This window comes from Meles meles, chromosome 1 (genome assembly GCF_922984935.1).
Source record: "Meles meles chromosome 1, mMelMel3.1 paternal haplotype, whole genome shotgun sequence".
NCBI classification, from domain to species: domain Eukaryota; kingdom Metazoa; phylum Chordata; class Mammalia; order Carnivora; family Mustelidae; genus Meles; species Meles meles.
Window position 1 is genome coordinate 169,443,719 of NC_060066.1, and position 22,015 is coordinate 169,465,733.

General features: G+C 35.4%; 1 protein-coding gene across 3 annotated transcripts in view; it reads left to right on the top strand.

Annotated features, from left to right (window-relative positions):
- The window catches only part of OMA1 (OMA1 zinc metallopeptidase), an 82,938-nt gene that overhangs the window by 59,133 nt on the left and 1,790 nt on the right, over positions 1-22,015 (top strand). For all 3 annotated transcript variants that reach the window (XM_045984012.1, XM_045983934.1, XM_045984088.1), the window contains exon 8: positions 4,150-4,299. In XM_045984012.1, coding sequence (XP_045839968.1) covers positions 4,150-4,299 — 150 coding nt within the window. The remainder of the gene's footprint in view (positions 1-4,149; positions 4,300-22,015) is intronic.

Below are 22,015 nucleotides of genomic sequence, written 5' to 3' on the forward strand. Positions count from 1 at the left end.
CTCAAAAATTCATTTCTGTACACGAACAATGAACAATCTGAAAAGGAAATTATAAAAACAGTTCCATTTACAATAACCTCAGCAAGAATAAAAGATTTAGGAATTAACCAAGGAGGTGAAAGACATACAGTGATAACTAAAAATTCATTGCTGAAACAAGACAAAGAAATAAGATCCTGTGTTCATTTACTGGAAAACTTAATATTTTAAAAATGTCAGTAGTGCCCAAAATAATCTATAGATTCCTTACAGTACCTGTCAAAATCCCAGAGCTTTTTTTTTTGCTTGCTTTTGGTAGAAATAGGAAAACCAAATCTAAAGTTCATATGCAGTCTTAAAGGACCTGAGTAGCCAAAACAGTCTTGAAAAAGAATAAAACTGGAGGGCTCACTTCAGATTTCAAAACTTGCTACACAGCTACAGTAATCTAAACTGTGGTATTGACATGAAAGACATAGACCAATGGAATAAAATAGCCCAGAAATGAATTTTTGTCAAGAATGGAAACTGGGCAGAGGACAGTCTTTTCAATAAATGATGCTGGAAAACTCTGGATATCCAGAAAAAGAAAGAAATTGGACCCTTACATAATACTGTATACAAAAAATAATTGAAAATGAAACCTAAAATAGTAAGACTCTTAGAAAAAATATATAGGGTCAAAACTTCACAACATTGGATTTGGTCATGATACCTTGGATATGACACCAAAGACACAGGTAACAAAAGAAAAAATTAGGCAAATTGAACTTCATGACAATTAAAAAAAAAAAAACTTTTTGAATCAAAAGACACCATCACAGTAGAAAGACAACCCACAGACTGGGAGAAAATATTTGCTAATCATATATCTGATAAGCAATTAATATCCAGAATACAGAGGATTTTTAAAACCTAACAATAACACAAAAGCTCTGATTGCAAAATGAACGAAGAACTTGAATAGACATGTCTCCAAAGAAGATATGTCAATGCCACTAAGCACAGAAAAAGATTCTCAACATCACTGATCATTAGATAATGCAAATCAAAACTATAATGAGATATTACCTCATACTCATTAGGATGGCTACTGTCACAAGAACAGAAATTAACAAATGTTGGGGAAAATGAGAAGAAATTGGAATTCTTGTGCATTGTTGGTGAGAATGTAAAATGGTAAGCCACTGTGAAATGGTGTGGTAGTTTCACAAAAAATTTTAAATTCAACGACCATACAATCCAGCAGCTCCACTTCCGGATATATTCCTCAACGCATTGAAAATGTCCTCAAGGGGCGCCTGGGTGGCTCAGCGGGTTAAAGCCTCTGCCTTCAGCTCAGGTCATGATCCCAGGGTCCTGGGATCGAGCCCCGCATCGGGCTCTCTGCTTGGCTGGGAGCCTGCTTCCTCCTCTCTCTCTCTGCCTGCCTCTCTGCCTACTTGTAATCTCTATCTGTCAAATAAATAAATCTTTAAAAAAAAAAAAAAAGAAAAAAAAAAAAAAGAAAATGTCCTCAAAAAGGTATTTGTATACCCGTGTTCCTAGCAGCATTATTTACAGTAGCTAAAATGTGAAAGCAACCCAAGTGTACCCTGACCAATGAATGGATAAGCAAAATGTGGTATAAACATACAAGATACTGTTCAGTATTAAAAAGGAAGGAAATTCTGCATCCATCTAATACTGGATGAACCTTGAGGACATGGAAGCTAAGTGAAGTAAGGCAGTCACAAGAAAACAAATACTGTATGATTTCATTTGTATGAGGTACTTAGAGTAGTTAGAATCATAAAGACAGAGTTTGTAATGGTAGTCATCCAGGATGGGGGTGAAAGGAGAAGGGGGAATTATTTAAGAGCTGTATACAAAATGAGCTATAAGGATGGTTGATGGTGGTGGCTGCACATCAGTGTGAGTGTATTTAATACCTGTGAACTGTACACTTAAAAAGGATTAAGATGGCAAATTTTTTATGTATTTTACCACGATAAAAACAATTGTATTGTTTTAAACACTGAATAAAATCTACTTGGATTTCAAATTATTTTTTCTTTTCATTTTCCCAGCATTTGAAAATATTTTGATGGTATTTGTTAAAAACAGAGTGGCATGGATGTTGACTAGATCAGCATGATATTGTGTATCTGCCTTTTTGTGTGTCACAATCTCACTGTTTTAAGGCCAAAAGCATATTAATGCTTTTTGATAGCACATTTTACAGTACAGTGTGAGTTTTTTCTTAATTGTCTTAATCAGAAGTAAACTAGTTGGGAAATATAATCACTTTAGCCAATCACTGCTTACAGAAAAAATTGGAAATGTCAATAAATTGAACAGGCTTATTATAATATTTACTGAATCACCCTACATAGAATTTAGAAGTAATTATATTATAAAAGTAATATACTTCATATAATTCAGATAAAAGTCCTGCTCTTTCTCCATCATTAAACACCCTACTTATACTCTTAGGGTAGCTACTACTATTAACAGTTTCTTAAATTGCCTTCCAGAATTGTTCTTTGTATAGATAAGTATATGTGTGTGAGTGTCTGATGGAATTATGCACAAATATACAAGAAATGTATATCTTATTTGTTAATAAAGATAAAATTTTATAAATATTTTGAATGACTTAAATATGTTCTTTAGCACACACACTGAGGAAAACAAGGAAAATTGATAGGCACATTAAAAATATAACAAAAAATATAATTCATTTTTTTAAGTTGAAGTCTTTTAATTATTCTAGTGGTATAGATTAAGAATAAAATTTCTATAATGCAGTTTAATAATAGATGAGATTTTAAATCCTTATTTTTATGAAAACAAAATACTAATTTGTGTGGAAGATTTTTGCCCTCAATACATGTTCTTAATACCTGTCATATTGAAAATAGTGGGTTATCTCTGGGAGTGCGATTACTGTGAATATTGTACAGGAGTAGCTTTGGCTTCTCTAATACCATGTTGTATGAGTTTTTTTTTTTTTTTTTAAGCAATGAGCACATTCTACTTTTATTAAAATGCTAGAAAATTTTTTTTCATTACAATCATTTTTATTTTTTTTTCTTGCTACTTTTTCATTTGCTTTTTTGTTTTGTTTTGTTTTTATTTTTATTCCAGTTAACATACAGAGTTATATTTTTTCAGGTTATAATTTAGTGATTCAGCAGTTCCATACAACACCCAGTGCTCATCATGATAAATGCACTCCTTAATCCCCACCACCTATTTCACCCTTCCCCTCATCCTCCTCCTCCCTAGTAATCATCAGTTTGTTCTCTGTAGTTAGGAGTCTGTTTCTTGCTTTGTCTTTCTCTTATTTTTTTACCTTTGCTTGTTTTTTTTTTGTTTCTTAAATTACACATGAGTGAAATCACATGGTATTTGTCTTTCTCTGATTTATTTTGCTTAGCATTATGCTCTCTAGCTCCATCTATGTCACTGCAAATGGCAAGATTCTTTTTGATGGCTCAGTAATATTCGTGTGTGTGTGTGTGTGTGTGTGTGTGTGTGTATTATACCACATCTATCCATTCGTTGATCACTGGACACTTGGGCTGCTTCTATATCTTGGCTGTTATAAGAAATGCTGCTATAAACATAGGGGGCATAGATCCATTTGAATTAGTGTTCTTCTGTCTTTTGGGTAAGTACCCAGTAGTGTAATTGCAGGATTGCAGGATAGTTCTATTTTTAACTCTTTGAGGAACCTCTATACTTTCCACAGTGGCTGCACCACATTGCAGTCCGACCATCAGCGGTGCACCAGTGTTCCTTTTTCTCCAGATACTCGCCATTACCTGTTGTTTCTTGTGTTTTTTATTTTATCCATTCTGACAGGTGTGAGGTGGTATCTCATTGTGGTTTTGATTTGCATTTCCTTGATGATGTGATGATGAACATCCTTTTGTGTGTCTGTTGGCCATTTGTGTGTGTTCTTTGACAAAGTAAATCTCTGTTCATGTCTTCTGCCCATTTTTAATTGGATTATTTGTTTTTTGAATATTGAGTTTTATAAGTTCTTTTTCTATTTTGGGTACTAGCCCTTTATCTGATATGTCATTTGCAAATAATAGAAAATATCTTTAAAACATAATGATATAAATTTTTAAAAATGTTCTTATAACTAGCTCATTTTAAAAAAATTAATTCTGGTTTTAGGCTTGTGTGGACGTCAGAGCCAGTTCAGTGTTTTGGCAGCAGATGGAATTTGCAGATAGTCTCCAGGGCCATCCCAAGTTGCCAGAATGGTTATCCACACACCCTTCTCATGGAAATCGAGCTGAGCACTTGGATAGACTCATACCTCAGGTGAGCTAATGGGATATAAGGCAAGACATTGTTTTTACTGTATCATTTATTTTTAATGTAGTTAATTCTTGTGCTTAGAGAGTTCTAGTCTAGCCTAGCAGAAATTTTGCTCACTATAATTATGGATTATTGGTTTTCATAGGATTTGACTGAAAACTAAATGTCCTGCTTGTCCATAAGTCTTGGGAAATAAGTTCCTGTTCAGTTTACTTTTCTTGATGGTGAAAGTTTAATCTTTTTAGAATTATACCTTTTAATTTTAACGATTTGGCAAAAGTCTAAAACTCAAAGTATGTATTTTTCAACATATTGATCATAATTTAGTCTTGGTGATTTCAGTTTTGTTAAAAAGGTTGTTAAAAATACCAGTTAATGGGGCACCTGGGTGGCTGAGTGGGTTAAAGCCTCTGCTTCAGCTCAGGTCATGATCCCAGGTCCTGATATCCAGCCCCCGCATCGCTCTCTGCTCAACAGGGAGCCTGCTTCCTCCGCGCGCGCTCTCTCTCTCTGCGCCTGCCTCTTTGCCTACTTGTGATCTCTGCCTATCAAATAAATAAATAAAATCTTTCAAAAAAATTACCAGTTAATGAACTGTGTTTGGCTCAATTAATTATTAATTTTGATAGTGATGCTGAAATTCATTTTCTTAGAAAAAAATCTTTTTGTATTAGTTTGCTTTTTGATTATTTGTTCATAAGAAATGTGCTGTGTGGTGTTCATTCTTTTTTGGTAGAATTCCTGAATGGATCAAGTTTGAAGCAGCTTTCTCACAAGTAGTTTTTACTGTCTTCTGAAAATCTTTCGACTTAACATCATTCCAAATGTTTTCTGTAGTTACCACATCCGTACAGAATGGATGTCAGACATCTCTAAGCCAGGCTATATCTCTCTTCTATTTCACTTGAATTAAATTTGCTGGTTGGTTATAAAAGCAGAATATGTTTTAGGAATTTAAGAATTGGTATTGGTCTGTTTGCTAAAGGATAAAAAGAGATCCAGGACTTTCAGTATGATTTCAAATTCGGTTAAGAAATACTGGGTTTCTTTTATAAGAAAGAAATGATGCTAGTAAGTATAGGGGATACAAGAGAAATAAGACATGATTCTTAATACTTTCATACTAAGATAAGATACAAATTGATTCTTAATACAACAGGGAATATGACTCACCATAAGAAAAATAGAAATGTGGTGGTATGCAACTTGAAGGAATAATAACTGGCATCTAGTTTGAAATGGGAAGCAATCACGAGATTCATTCATTCATTTATGTGATCAGTATTTGTTGATACTCATCTCTAATCTGCTATTCTGTGTTCTGTAGCCAGGGAGTGAGTGAGAGGACAAAACAAAACAGTCTTTGTTTTCTTGGAGCTAACATTTTAATTAGATAATTCAATAATAACAAACATACAATATGTCAAGTGGTGATAAGCATGCAGGGGAAATATAAAGCAGGTTAAACGTAGTAAAGAGGGCTGGGAAGCAGAGAAGATTTACTAGTCTGTGTTCATATGTCAAGGAGAGGGCCTCACTGAGTAGAACCTGGAAAATCCCTGGAGCAAATCCTGTAAATATATGGAGGAAGTCTTTTAGGCTGTGGAAGTAGTGCACAGGACCTAAAGTGAGAGTGTGTTTGGTGTGTTCAGGGAATAGCCAGGAAGACATGGTGGCTGAATGGAGTAAGGGAGGTGGGGAAAATGGTTGAGATGTAGAGGGACCAGACCATGAAGGGTCTTCTAAACCATTTTAAGGACTTTTATTTCAAGTGATGAGGGAAGCTAGGAAAAGATTTTCAGCAGAGGAGTGAGTTGACCTGACTCATGTGTTTTATAGTGATCACTGGGGCTCCTGTGTGGAAAGTGTAATGTAATGGGGCAATGGTGACATCAGGGAGACTATATAGGAGGCTCTTGCAATAATCCTAGTAAGACATTATGGAGGCAGAAGAAAGTGAGAGAAGTGGTCACATTTTGGATATATTTTGAAAGGAATGATGACAGAATTTATTGACATCTTGGGCATACTTTGTATCTTTCATGAGCATTGGAGATGGCCAGACATGGGTTCTTAAGACCTTTCCTAAATATATTTCATTTCTGCTCCTAATTCAAAGAAAAAAAAAAATTTAGAAAAACATAGCAGTGAAATTTACTTTATATAATAGATAGTAATCATTCATCTTAAAAGGGAAGCATAAGATTGGGATCATATGTGTTTCATTAGTAAGTGATGTGTACTGAAGCTCACTGGTTCTGAGAGTGTTCTCAGTGATACCCACGACCCAGGGACCTTGTACTGCCCTGGGAAGTTTAGCCTACCTCTAAAGTCATAATAGTCACATGGTTTTCTTTTAGAATCCCCTTTCTTTGCATTTTTGCTCAGTGAAATTCTAAAAATATATGGCTTGCTTAAACTGAATAATGAATTCTAGCCAACTTTCATCTGAAGCTTGTTGTAAATTCTGTAAAAAAATGTGCTTTAGCGAAGTCTTTAAAATAATAATGAATTGATTAGTGTGTATGAGGAAAAGTGGTTGGAGAAACAAATATGTTATTTGGGAACCAATGATGAAAAACACTGGGAGATTTTTTTTTCTTCTAAAAATAAACTATCCTAGTTCAGAAACTTAATTTGAAAACCTCATATAATTTCTTATATTTTCCCCCCAAGTGATTAAATTCAATTTGAAAGTAATAAAACTCTACTACAATATTGGGAATAATTCAGCGGTTGAAGTGAAGCTGATAGTGCAAGAGTATACTGTTAATTAGAATACATGGTCATAATTCAGAGATTGGAATTCCCTACTATTGTAAGTCTAATTTCTGTAATGAAACAAAGTGATTCCTCAGGCAATTTATAGAATTATGTGAGTCTATAGACTACTGCTAAGGACTACTTTTTTTGTTGTTGTAGTTAAAATTTATTTAAGGGATTTCTTTTGCTTTTGTGTGTGTTTTTTTTTTAACTTACATGAGTACAGTGTTACATTCTACCTATAAAGCTCCTGACCTTTGACATTCCTGATAGTATGCTTGAGTGATGTACGTCTCAAAGGTAGTTGGAAATACAGCACCAGAAGAAAGAAAAATCTAGGCAAGAGATGAGGATTTCAGAATCACCTGAAAAATGTGAAGTTGAAGCAGGGTAGATGAGTTCACTTAGGAAGTAAACAGAAAAAGATCCTGGACAGAGTTAACAGTATAAAGTAGGTTACCTATTTCACTGGTAAGAAGAAGATTGAGCCTGTAATAAATCAGATTTATAGGAGGAGAAAAGATCAAGAAAATCTGGAGTAAGATTTTTTGGTTCTATGAAAACACAAATGTTGATAATTTTGATTTTTTAAAAATTAACTTATTGAAGATGGTATATTTTTTATTTCTTACTGGATTCCCTGAATATCATCAAAGAAATGTATTATTTCCTGCCACAGCCTATCAAGGTTGAAGATATTTTAAATCTATACTTTGTACATTTGACAAATACTTATTATCTGTTAATGCCAGACCATGGGTGTTACAAGTGTTGAGAGCAAAATACACAAAAATCCCTGCCCTCATGAAGCTTATGCAGTAAAGGGAGACAGACAATAAATAACATTAATTAGTAATGTATAGACTAGATCACTGATATATTGTATACTAGTCAGTAATGAGTGCTAATGAGGAAAATAAAGGAAGAACAAATGTATTAGCTTGGGCTGCCATAGCAAAATACTAGAGACTGGGTAGCTTAAGCAACAGAAATTTATTTCTTCACAGTTCTGAAGGGTAGAAGTCTAAGATCAAGTTTCTGACTTAAGCAATAGTAATTAATTTTTTCAGATTTCTTAAGGCTGGAAGTCCAATAATTTCCTGGCACATTCAATTTCTGGTGAGGTCTTTCTGGCTTGCAGATGGCTGCCTTCTAGAACATTGTGTCCTCACCTGGTGGAGAAAGTGAGTGTATTGGTGTCTCTTCTTTTTCTTGTAAGGGGATGTTAAGAGCCCTCATGAAGGCTCCTGACCTCATCTAAACCTAGATTACCTCCCAAAACCCCATCTCTAAATAGTCTCTAAATAATCACATTAGAGGTTAAGGCTTCAAGATAAGAATCTGGGGTGGGGGGACAGTCCAGTCTATAGTGGATAGTAATATGTGAGCAGAGGTGGTCGAGGTCCTGGAATAGCTGTTTGAAATGGGGTTAGTCAGAGAAGGTTTCACTGAGAAGATGGTATTTGAAGGAAGAAATGAAATAAATGAAAGAATGAGCCATGTGGCTTCCTAGGCTAACATGCTTCCAGGCAGAAGAAATAGTAAGTATCAGGCTCTAAGGTAGGATTGAGCCTGGTGTATCTGAGGGACAGCAAGGAGACCAGTGTGGCTGGATGGGGTAAACAAGGGAAAGTGGAGAGTGTGGATTTTGAAGCCAGGCTAAGGACTTCGGCTTTTGCTTACAGATGGGACACCAGTGGAAGGTTTTAAGCAGAGAACTAGAGGAGTAGCAGGATTGACTTATGTTTGGAAAGAATGTGATAAATAGCTCCTACAAATCACTAAAATCACATTGTTTTAAGTATTTTAATATAGTATGTCATTCAGAATATAGACTGATTTCCTTGTTTTGTTTTGCTTTTATTTTAAGATTTTATTTATTTATTTGACACACACACACACACACACACAGAGATCACAAGTAGGCAGAGAGGCAGGCAGAGGGAGGAGGATAGCAGGCTTCCTACTGATCAGAGAGCCCAATGTGGGGCTCCATCCCAGGACCCTAAGATCATGACCTGAGCGGAAGGCAGAGGCTTAACCCACTGAGCCACCCAGGTGCCCCTTGTTTTGCTTTTAAAATCAAGAAAATGCCCCCAAGTTAGAAAAAAACTGTGCCTTTGCTATTTTTTAATGTGTATTCTGTGATGAAGCATGCATAAATGCCTAGTTAAATATAATCTGGTAATCCACCAGCATTTAAAAATAAGTATAGGGTTATAGTATTAATAATATTTATAGTTAATAAGATGATATGCTATAATTTTATTTGCTTGAAATAATCAGTTAAATTTAGGAAACAAATATTCCACACATTTTGGTTACCATAACAACTTGGGTGAAAAATTGAAGAACAGATGTTAAATCAACCTGTTGATGTTTAATGGTATGACAGTTTTAAAATTATACTTAACACTGTTCAGATTTTAAATTTATGTGTAACATAAGTTGTCCTTGAAAGAGATCCCTTATTTAACTTTCTTTCTATAAAGATTGTTATAAAATATGGATGAATAGATGTGAATAAAGGAAATGGTATGATAACCCAGGGTAGAAATTTACTTGAAAGATTTATTTTACAATGGAAAACATTCAGACTGAATTTTTTATTTTCTGTTTCTCCCACTGACTTACTCTCTGCCATCTGGGGAAAGGATATGGAGAATGTTAGAATGTCTAGGAAAAACATTTAATTTGGCCTTACTTTTGTTTAGGGTTATGTTATATTAATTTTGAGTAGGATTTATTTTTTAATGACTCTTAGAACTTTCAATGTCAGCCTTATTTGTAAACTGTTTTTTAAATCTTGGTGTTCACATTTACAGCACTCAGTTTTTATAGATACTGGCAGGCTGTAAATGCATTCATTTTAATCTCATTTTATCTTGAATTCTTTAAACTTTCAGGAAGCTGGGGGTTGAGATCTTATAAATCATTCCTATGCATTTATAATTGGACAAAGTAAATGAATAAATCATTAATATTATAAATCTCATGAGTAGAAAATAGTGTTTAACATTGAAGTGAAATGTCGTTGTTGGCCAGTGTACACAAACATACACTGTTCACCTTACAGAATTTCATTTTGTCTGACATGGAGAGTGTTGAGGAAAAGGCAAATATCATAGCAGCTACTGTAATTGAATTGGCCTCTGAATCATATAAAGCCAGGAAGCCTGACAGTAACATTGTCTAAAACCTTAAAAAAATATTATGGTTCATGGGACGTGTATCTACTTGAGGCTGAAGTGAATGGGCTATTAGAAAAAATTGCTTGTAGGGGGAAAGAAAAATATGATATTTTTAGAAAAACGTGTTAAAAAATGGAGGTGATTTTTTTTCTTGAAATGACGTGGTTTCTACTTTCAAAGGAAGCTTTTAATCTAATTATGAAGCTTCTCTGGCCATTAATTTTTTTCTCCTTTTTTTTCCTTTTTTTAAAACATAATTACTGTGGCTTATTTTTTATGAATAAGTAATTGCTGTTTTACTTGATAGGTAGTACCTAGAAGAATTCTGATGTGTACCAGCGGTTTTTTCATAAATACTTCAGTTGTTATCGGGAATAAATACAGCCATTTCATAACATATTGCTCTTCTATGTCAGGAGTGGTTGATTATAAAATTTATTTGAAAATTTTTTCTTATTTATCATTCTAGAGGAAGATTGACATGTGTCAAGGTGGTCTTAATTTTTAAATTTTTTGTATTTATTAAAATTTTCAGTTATTTAAATAATTAACTTTTTTTTAGACCACTTCAAAACTAGTCAGATTCCAATTTCCATTGTAGTTTATGAAAGGAAATGAAATGAATTAGAGGGAAAACATTTTTAGAGGTAAAATCATGACTTACACAAATGTAAGATGAACAATATCTGAGATTTTCTTTAACTTATTATTACTGAGAGAGCCAGTAATATGTTATAGCTGCTCTCCGGAAAATTTCAGAACCATAGGTACATAGACAATCAGGAATGCTGAACTGACTTTACAGACAGATGCAAAACTGATCTATTCATGAGGCAATGATCAATTGCATTCCACCAGACAGTTTGCCTACATTTCTACAGACATGTATTATTTGCATTGTTATTAGTTTTCTACAGATTATGGAGTTGTAAAACAGCTCTAAGGCCTTGAAAGGCAGAGGTGACACTCAAGGATGCACTTGATAGGATATCCAGTGTTCTTTTTCGCCCACTTGAAAGTTTTTCACAATTTCTTCTGTTTTTATTTTCTATGGTCATCCATTTGCCTTTCAAGTAAAGACACTAAATCAAATCATCCTGTCAGGCTAATATATAAACAGAAGTTTTTGTTTTGTTGTTTGTAAGTAGCCACATAGCCATTATCCTTATTGTATTTCTTTTCTGTCTCTTAAAGTAACAAACTACTATTCTCATTCATTCATGTTAAATTTGTTTCTAATGAGTTTTTGATTGACGTTATTGATGTTAAATCCTAGGCTTTTTTTTCCTTTCTTTTTATTGTATATGCTTGCCTATGGAAATTAAGGGAGAGAGCTTGAAGTGGGGTATAAAGGGATTGGTTTCATTTTTTGGGATGTTGGGGAGAAAACATTTTTATATACCCTTCAAAAGTTCTTCTGGCTGATATAAATTAAATTGACATGAAATAGATTAACAGGAGAAAAATGAGTTTAATTTTGTATATATGGGAACCCCGTATACTAGAGAGGTTCCAAGACAGGTAAAGTGAAGTATATATGCCATTGTGTGCTAAGGAATGGGATAAGGCCCTGAGGCTTCAGAGGGGAGGAGAGCAAGTCACAGGGCAGTAAGAGGAAGAGCAGATACTTGGTAAGGAGATGTTTTCCCTTTCATACAGATGGGTCACTGAGATAAAATTTATTTCTGGTAATAACTCTTATTCTGGGGAAGACCCCCCAGTTTATATTCTTCTAAAGTAGTTAGGAGAGGAGCAAAATCTTCTCTTGAGCTCACAGGGGTTTATTGCCTTCAACTCAAAATAGTCTACATGCCAAAATGGCACATTTTAGGGAGACTTTTTCTGCACCCCTTGAAGGAAAAACATTTAAACCTTTCATGAGTTATTTTGAACTAAAGTTATAGATACAAAATCAAGAATGAGGGCACAGAAATGCAGAAATGACAAGACGATGGAGGATAGGGAGAAAAAACATCTTTAAAAGAATTTTTGTTATAAATCTTAAAAACATGTAAAGATAGAGAATAATTTGAATAATGTAATGAATCCCCATTTTCCACTCACATTCATTAGTATCAACCTTTTTGTACATTTGCTTCATTTGTATCTTCTCTTATTTTTTCCCATTCGTATTTTAATGTAAATGCCAGACATGAGGGCTTTCTCCCCAGTTACTCCAAATGATGTATTTTCATCCACAATTATACTATTATTCCTAAGAAAATTTACAGTAATTCCTTATTAAAACTAAATACCATATCCTGCCCATTTGCAGAGTTCTCTGTCTCAAAATATAATATTCCCATTGGTTTATTCAAATCCTGATCTATCAAATCTATGTGTTGCATTTGCTTATTTTGTCCCTAGTCTCTTTGACTTCAGAACAGTGCCCCCTCCCTTTTGTTTTGTTCTTAAAACATGCCATTGATTTGAATAAATCTAGCCTCACATTCTAGATTTATGTGATTGCTTTTTTATGATATCATCTAAATTGTGTAAAAAACAAAAGTCAACTGAGTAAATTTAAAGACCAAATTGGTTTTATTCTGCAGTTCGTGAATTGGGCAGCATCCTTCTAACAAGAGAAAGGAATTCCAAAAAATTGAATAAAATGGGAGATTTTTGTAAGCAGAAAGGGGCTGGGACAGGGAAAGAGGAGTTACCTCATCTTTCTTTGCATGACTGAAGGAGTCTATCCAGCAGATTACCTCACTAAATGCTAAGGGGGAAATTCCAGGTTTACTGGTTTAAGATTCCATTCTGGAAGTGGTTGAAACTGCAGTTAGGTTTGCTGTTAAGTCTTGGTTTGGTGATCTGGGGCTTACCCCAAGCGAGTCTGTTTTGGGCCTATTATCTCTCTCTCTCTCTCCCTGTTTTTTTTTTTTTTTTTAAAAAACACTTGTTTCTCTGTATACCTGTAAACAGAAGTTAAATTTTGGCAAGAATATTTTATAGGCAGTGCATCTATGCTTCATATTGTTTCACCTCAGGATTCTCTTGATCTGGCTACTCCACATTTAGTGATGCTTTGTTTGATCAGGGGTTTGGATGATGATGGCCTGACCCTTCCTTTGTCAACATGGTTCTCCCTCATCTGGCCAGCAAGTGATTGCAGGGTAATGATTTAGCACTCCGTAAATATCCAGTTTTTCAGCAGCCTGGGAAGTTTTTTTGATTGAGGGAACTGTCATTGTCCTCTGACTCAAAAGGCTAACCTGCGTATGTGTCTTCAGGAGGAATCTATATAGAACAGGGAAGAAGGAACTCAGACTAGTCAAATGAAATCTAATGGAAAAAAAGATGTTACAGCCACATTTTCTCCCATTCAAGAGTAGACTTAAGAGGTAGATGGAAGAGATTTTTAAAAAATCAGAATGATGATGAGTACATAAGAGTTGAAAAGAAAAACAATCATAGGTATTGTATTTAAAAGACATTTTGTGTATGAGTGTCCTTAACTAAAAACACCACAAGGACACTCATCTAAACTAAATCTACAATATCCACAACAAATAGCCTCTGAAATGCCCATTTTCTTCCAATAAGATAAGCTTCAAAGAGTAGAAAAATGTAAAAAAACAAATCTCAGATATAATTTAAAAGCTTTCCTACATTGAAGAGGACAGCCTAGGTGCCCCCTGAAGCTGGCTTGAGAAGGCTGATTTAACTACACTGAAAGTGACAGAAGAAGAAAGAATGACTTTACAAATGTAAGATACATCCGTTTCAGAAAATTGCTAAACTTGTGAATACAGCAGACAAGCTGTAAAACTTTCCGTGGAGGCTGTGAAGACTGTGTTCTTCAGTGGAAGAACAAAATTGATGCCCCAGAGCAAAGACTCATTGATGCTGGAGATAAAGGAACATAGCACAGCCAAATTAAAACACCCAAAGCTAAAAAAAAAGTCTGAAAAATGGAAGAACACTGAAAAGACATGAAATCAAGCTACATAGAACAATAGAAAGCAGCAGTACCTTCATTTATGTCTTAATTTCTTTGGCTGTGGTTTCCATAACACATTTGATTTAGATAACATTTCTCAAGATGGATTTTTAGAACCTCAGAGCATCATGCCCGAGATGCCCCAAAATGACAATGCCTAGATATTTAAATCTGCCAAGTGTTTAATCTTCATTGCAAAAATAGGATTTTGTAAGCTGCCAAGTGTAAAGAGAAAATATAAAGATGCATATGAGTGAGAATGATTTTAGATTTTACCTTTTATGTTTTGGAGAAGTGTTAAGAGTTTAGGGGAAAAGAAACAAAACAAAACAAAACAGTGGAAATAATACACTTTGGTATGCATCTAGCCAAATCCACTTTTCTTTCTTTTAAGATTGAAGGTCCCTTACTTAATATATGGAACTGATAGAACAATATATCAGTGAAGTACTTAGTGTCTAGAGTTCTCTTTCCAGAATTCATGGATGATCAAAAATTGGATAGAATTTATAGTTTAGTCTGTGTATGATTGTGATTCTAGCTTGCACCCTATTCTTGGAAAACCATGGATAAAGTAAGGAACTAATAAAAATTTGAGTTGAAATTATGATAAATAAGATTCAACTGACACAAAAAACTAAATGCTAGGAAAAAGATGTATTTTTTTCCCAAATGTGCATACATCTTTCAAAAAAATATTGTTCATTAACTTGGACAAAAATATATATACTTAATATAAAAATGTTATGGTTCGATGATCATAATATTAAAAATTAATATACAAAAATTAAAATATGGGCAGCCACATGAAAATTAAAATTTTTATATGTATAAGATAAGAAATATGAAGATGCCTTAAAATTTAAAAAAATTCATAATGGTTTTACTTGTATTTTCATGGATTGCTGTCAAACCTATATGTAAAAAAAAAAAAACAAAAAACTTTACCAATTTAAATGTCTGTATTAGAGAGAAAAGAGAAAGGAAATCGAGACACATAGTATGCCCCAGACAGGGAAAATAAAATTAAGCAGGAATAAACAAAATTATAACAGTTGATTGTTTCGGAAATTTTGTCAAAGTGAAAATTATCAAATCAGTTAGTTAGACAAAGAATAAAAGGTAAATAGGATCAGGAGAAGAGCTACAATAATTTACATGCAGGAAAACCAAAATACTTGAGAGAATGTTATTTTTAGGTAGATGATGTTAATTAATGGCTCAGGTCAAAATCAGAAGTAATTAAAGTGTATGCATGCGTGAGTGTGTGTATGTGAGAGAGAACTGCCAAAGTGGGTACAGCTAAAAGTAGAAATTGTAACTAGAATTTACCTCCTCAAATTAGTTTTTGAAGGAAGAGGTAAGGTGTAATTAAATCAAATAAATGAAAACAACTATATCAGCAATCCAGAGTCATAACACATTAGCAAAGAAAAGAGCACCTAGCCCTGATGGGGATTCACTTTGGAGAATTTTTTGAAAGTTTAAAGAACAGTTATTCAATGAATAATTAACTCTAGCTTCAAAATATAGAAAGGGACATTGTTAATTATCTGATTCATTCTATGAACATTTTGTTTTGACAAATTGATAAAAATACCACCTTTAACAGAATTTATAGACTGGGGTCATTAACCAGCAAACAGTACAGTACTAGGTAATAATAATTATTTACTCGGAGCAAGTAAATTATCCTCACATACATGGGTGGAATAATAAAAGCAGTGCTGTTAACACAGAGGAAGGAACTCAAGACTCATTTCTGATTCCTTCTCTATATCCTACCCACAAGAAGATCTTGTCTACTGCCCCTTCTCCACCACCATCATCCCTCTCCTGAATTAACTGCAGTCATCTCATATTTTAATCTTCCTGTTCCGTTTTTCACCTCAGCCCCTAACAACAGCATGTTTGCAGTACAATAGCCAAGAACCATATTTTAAATGTCATTTCTCTGCGTAAAACCTTTTAGTGGCATCTCTCGAATTCAGGATAAAAATCCAAACTCCCCGCTGTCTTTAAGTCAGGAAATTTGGCCACTGCTTCCTTCTTCAACTTTTTCCCATGTCCCTCTCCCCCAGGTTTTCCTTGCCTGCAGTTACTTCACACTGAGCTGCTTTCCTCCTCACCACTCCTCTACTTGCTGACTTCTCTGCCTGGAATATTCTTCTCTCAGCTCTAGTTACACAAATGCCATCTCTCTTCAGAGACTTTCCTTGATTCCCCCCGTCTCAAATAGCCCTTCTTCCATGTAGTCATGCTCTAACACAGTTCATAGTTTTGTCTCTTCATGTACTTAAGTACAATGATCTTGTTTGCTTGTTTATTGTCTGTCTCCTCCTCTAAGAATGTAAGGCCCTTGGCTCACTAGTGCCTGTGACAGTTTCTGAGATGCTTAATGAATATTTGTTACATGATTGCGTAATAGGTCATAGAGCAAGAGAAGTAAAATAATATTGGGTTAAAAATAGGAAAATTGGGCAATGAATGCAGTTGAGTAACGGTCACATTCTCTCATGGAAATTTAACATGTAGCAAACTAATAGTTGATTATTGGAAAAGATTGCTTATAGGAAGTAGTATAAAAATAGCAGTGGTCTTGGGAGCTTTGGGTTTTAGTTCTGATCCACCCACCTAACTTTGAAGAAGTTACCTAATCTAACCTTTAGGTTTTTCACCTGCAGAATTGCGATAACAGCATTTCCTGGCTGTTTGATGTACATACGTGAGTGTTTGTGTGGGCAAGGTCCTGCCTCCTTCCCTCTTTCCTTCCTTCCCTGTCTTATAAGACATTTTAATGCTAAACATTTTACACTGGGCCAAGATTTCAAAAGTGCTTCATACTATTTTACCATTTGAGACATCAGTAAAATACCTGGCACAGTTGAAGGCACGTAGAAAGTGAACAGTATATGTTCGTTTCTTTCACTTCTTGTGGGAATCTGTAGGCTGGCCAATTCCATACTTAACTCCAGTCTTCCTTGGGATTCTTAGAACTGTATGTTTTTCCTACTAGAGTACATTCTTGTTTTCCTAGACTCTCAGCTCAAGAGTGTTTTCCCTATGACATTTATCATAATGATTTATTCAAAGCTTGTGTTCTACAGGTGTTTCTTTAAACTTCAGCATGCATTTATTAAGTACCTGTTATGTGCAGTGCATAAAGTTAAATTGCAGAAAATAAAGGCAATGGAAAGGCATATTCTAGTTGTATAGTGAAAATACCGCTCACTTTTGAAGAGATATTTAATAGGTTCTTTTATTTTTTCTTTGCCTGGTTAAAAAGTATCATTTATTTGTTAGCATCTTTTTTTTTCATTTAAATTCAATAACCAGCATATAGTACATCATTAGTTTTTGATGTAGTGTTCAGTGATTCATTAATTGCATATAACCCCCAGTGCTCATCACATCACGTGTCCTCATTAATACCCATCACCCAGTTACCCCAGCCCCCAACCCATCTCCCTTTCCACAACCCTTAGTTTGTTTCTTAGAGTCAGGAATCTCTCATGCTTTGTTTCCCTCTCTGATTTCTTCTCATTCAGTTTTCCCTCCCTTCCCATATGATCCTCTGTACTGTTTCTTATGTTCCACATATGAGTGAAACCATATGATAATTGTCTTTCTCTGCTTGATTTATTTCACTTAGCATAATACCCTAATAAGTGCATTTAATAAGACAGATTTGAATTTATAAAGATAAAAGATGTTGATACCCTGAAGTGTAATGAAATAAATGTGGAAAGGAAAGTAAAAAATAAATTTACCAACATATATGATAAAATCTTACTATGCAAAATAGATGAAGATTTGATAGAAGTGTGTATGGTCTGTAATAGGATTTTGTTTTGATAGGTAGTTGGAGGAGAGAAACAATTCAAACTTGTAGAAATATTAAGAGAAAAACTTTATGAAGAATATATAGGAAGGGAGCATAGCTTAGACATCTCAAGTACTTTTTTTAAGTAAAAGATTTACTTAAGAAACAAAGTGTGCAAAAAATAATTAGTGCTAAACATTATAGTCTGAAAGCATCAAAAACAAAAACAACAGAAGTGGGTTCTAATCCCTTTTTTTCCAAGCCTTTTTACTCCTATGCCTCCTTAATTTTTTAAATTTATATTTATTAATTTTTAAGATTTTTTTAAAAATTTATTTAGTTGACAGAGATCGCAAGTAGGCAGAGAGACAGGCAGAGAGAGAGAGGAGGAAGCAGGTTCCCTGCTGAGCAGAGAGCCTGTTATGGGGCTCGATCCCAGGATCCTGAGGCCATGACCTGAGCTGAAGGCAGAGGCTTTAATCCACTGAGCCATCCAGGTGCTTCCTTTTTTTAAATTAGACTATTTTTAAGAGCAGTTTTAGGTTCACAATAAAATTTCACAGAGGGTACAGGAGAAACATTTCATATACCCCTTGCCTCCGCTCAGTTTCCCCCACTATATCAAAGTCCTGCAGTAGAGTGGTGCATTTATTACAAAAGATGAAACTACGCCAACCCATCTTTATGAACCAAAGTTCCTAATTTATATTAGGTTCACTTTTGGTGTATATTTTGTGGGTCTTGACAAATATATAATGACTTGTATTCGTCACTACAGTGTCACACAGAGTAGACTCATTGCCCTAAAAATACTCTGCCTGTTCATCCCTTTTTCCTTGATAAGCCCTGACAACCATAGATCTTTTTAGTATCTCCCATAGTTTTCCTTTTCCAAAATGTTGTGTATGTAGTAGGAATCATATACTATATAGCTTTTTTAGATAGGTTTTTTTTTTTTGGCTTAAAAATACACATTTAAGTTTCCTGCATGTATTTTCATGGCTTGATAGATCATTTCTTCTTTGCAGTCAATAATATTCCATTGCCTAGATGTAACACAGATTATTCTTCCATTCACCTACTGAAGGACATTTGGTTGCTCCAAGTTTGGGCAGTTATGAATAAAGCTGCAGTAAACATTTGCCAAGCAATATTTTGTTCCCTGCCAGTCACAACCTCGCTGGGGTTTAGTTTCCTCCATATCTAAGCTGTAGCTGATGATTTATAAGGGTTCTGAGGTTGGAAATGATATGGTTATCTAGATAACAGTCCTGAAATCTTATGTTATACTGATTATGAATAACTTAGGTAGACATAAGTTGGTAAAGCCTTTTTGATAGAAAGCAGTCTGGTCCTCTAGAAACTAAAATTATACTCTGTTCAGATCATTCTGTTTTGGAGGGTGTACTTCAAGTAAACCCAAATGGAAGTTATAACATTTTTTCTTTAAGCAAAGATTTTCATAGTATAGTTAATTTTTTAAAAAAATGTTTAAAGATTTTATTTATTTCTTTGAGAGAGAAAGAAGGAGTGGTGGGGAGGGGCAGAAGGAGAAGCAGTCTCCCTATTGAGCAGAGAGCTCATGTGGGGCTTGATCCCAGGACCCTGAGATCATGACCTGAGCCAAAGGCAGATGCTTAACCCACTGAGCCACCCTGATGTCCCTATAGGGCAATTTATTAAAGCCAAATTAGATAAAACAAAACAATGGAAACAATTCAAATGCCCAGAAATGGGGAAATGCCGAGTAAATTGTATGAGGGCAGGGATCATGACTATTTATTCAGACTAATGTGTGCCTACCACCTCACTCAGTGTGGTGGTCTAAATATTGGCTGAATGTAAAAATACTGAAGAAAGAACTTAGGGGAGAGAGAAGATTCGATGGCATTCTGCTTTTCCTTCATTTGCTGCTTCGCATCTCTCTTCACTCCACTCAGCTGTACTAGCTATTACCTGCTGGACTCCACACTTGCCCCTTCAGTGACCCAGTGAACGTCTTAGGTATGTGATGTAGTGGCCATCGCATAGCAGCTTCTCCTTGGAAAAGGACATCACCATGGCTGTGGAGGAGTTAAAACAGAGCAGCCCGTGTGTCCCCATTTTGCCAGGGCAGTCTCAGTCTGTGTCTGATGTCTCAGTGTAAAGCTTAGGAGTAGCTTCCACGTGCAAAGGTAGGTGGGTTTGGACAATAGGGTGCCATTTAGCTGAGGCTCTTTCTGTTTACTTCAGTGCTAGAGTTGTGAAACATTTTCTTGATTTTCCAGTTCAGTTTACTTTAATGAACATTTTCTTTTAATGCTCAATGGATGATTGTAAGATACAAAGAAAATCAGATAAGGTCCTGTCACCACAGAATTTTCTTTAATGCTTTTTCCTCGATAGTTTATTTTGGTAACTCCTGACCTCCTTCAGAATCAGGTGTTCCTACATCCAGGCTCCTTCTATCACCTCATCCTTTTAGAAGACATTTTTCTGGCTTGCCTCTGGCTGCATGCCTTCATTTCCTGTGGAACTTAAAGGAATATTCCTAAGAACCTGTGCCCCTACCACGTGGCACTCTGGGTATTTGGGATAATGGAATTCCTTGCCCAAACACTTTTGAGCCTTCTTCTGGGATCTCTTCCCTTGGGTACATGCACACAAGTCCCCTCTCAGTGCCCGCTAAGCCAGGGATGGGAGGAGACGGGAGTGGATGGCAGGCTCGCTGCAACCTTACACATTGCAGAATTCAAGAATTCTAATTTTTACCTGGTCTTCAGCGTCATTTTGAATGTGTATTCCTCAAAGTAGGAGAATAGAGCATACTTTTTGTAGTGGTTTATTAGCTTAACTTAACCACTTTTCGATATTTAAACACATGGTATCTGAGCTTCCATTTACATTCTTGCCATGGACCCCACAAATATCGGGGCTAGGCCCACTCATGGTAAAACCTAAAATACTTACCGTGATATAAGACATCCTGTATAATCTGCTCCTGCCCCTGTCCTGCTTGGCTCCAGCTGTGCTAGATTCCTCACTGCTCCAGAACAGTCTAGGCGTGCTTCTGATCCCAGCAGGTCCTTGCAGTCCCTGCTGGTGTTTCTTGGAATGCTCTTCTTCCAGATATCCATGTGACCTCATGTCTTTCAGGTCTCCCCATTTCCCCCTCTCCTCCCTGTGGCCCCCTTCAAGCAGCACCCCCTCCCCACCACCATCATTACTCTATTTATTTATTTATTTATTTATTTATTTATTTATTTATTTATTTTCAGCATAACAGTATTCATTGTTTTTGCACCACACCCAGTGCTCCATGCAATACGTGCCCTCCCTATTACCCACCACCTGGTTCTCCAACCTCCCACCCCCTGCCCTTTCAAAACCCTCAGGTGGTTTTTCAGAGTCCATAGTCTCTTATGGTTCATCTCCCCTTCCATTTTTCCTCAACTCCCTTCTCCTCTCCATCTCCCCATGTCCTCCATGTTATTTGTTATGCTCCACAAATAAGTGAAACCATATGATACTTGACTCTCTCTCCTTGACTTATTTCGCTCAACATAATCTCTTCCAGTCCCGTCCATGTTGCTACAAAAGTTGAGTATTCATCCTTTCTGATGGAGACATAATACTCCATTGTGTATATGTACCACATCTTCCTTATCCATTCATCCGTTGAAGGGCATCTTGGTTCTTTCCACAGTTTGGCGACCGTGGCCATTGCTGCTATAAACATTGGGGTACAGATGGCTTTTCTTTTCACTACATCTGTGTCTTTGGGGTAAATACCCAGTAGTGCAATTGCAGGGTCATAGGGGAGCTCTATTTTTAGTATCAGTGAGACCTCCCCAGGCTAATCTTTCCAGAATTTTATTATCCCCACAAACACTGACTATCTCCTTCTCTGCTTTACTTACTTCCCTTAACATGCATCACTATAAAAAAGTTGGAAGTAATAAAAAATTAAACTACGTCCCTTCCCTAAATATCTTTCTTTTTTTTAATCCTCCTTAGAGT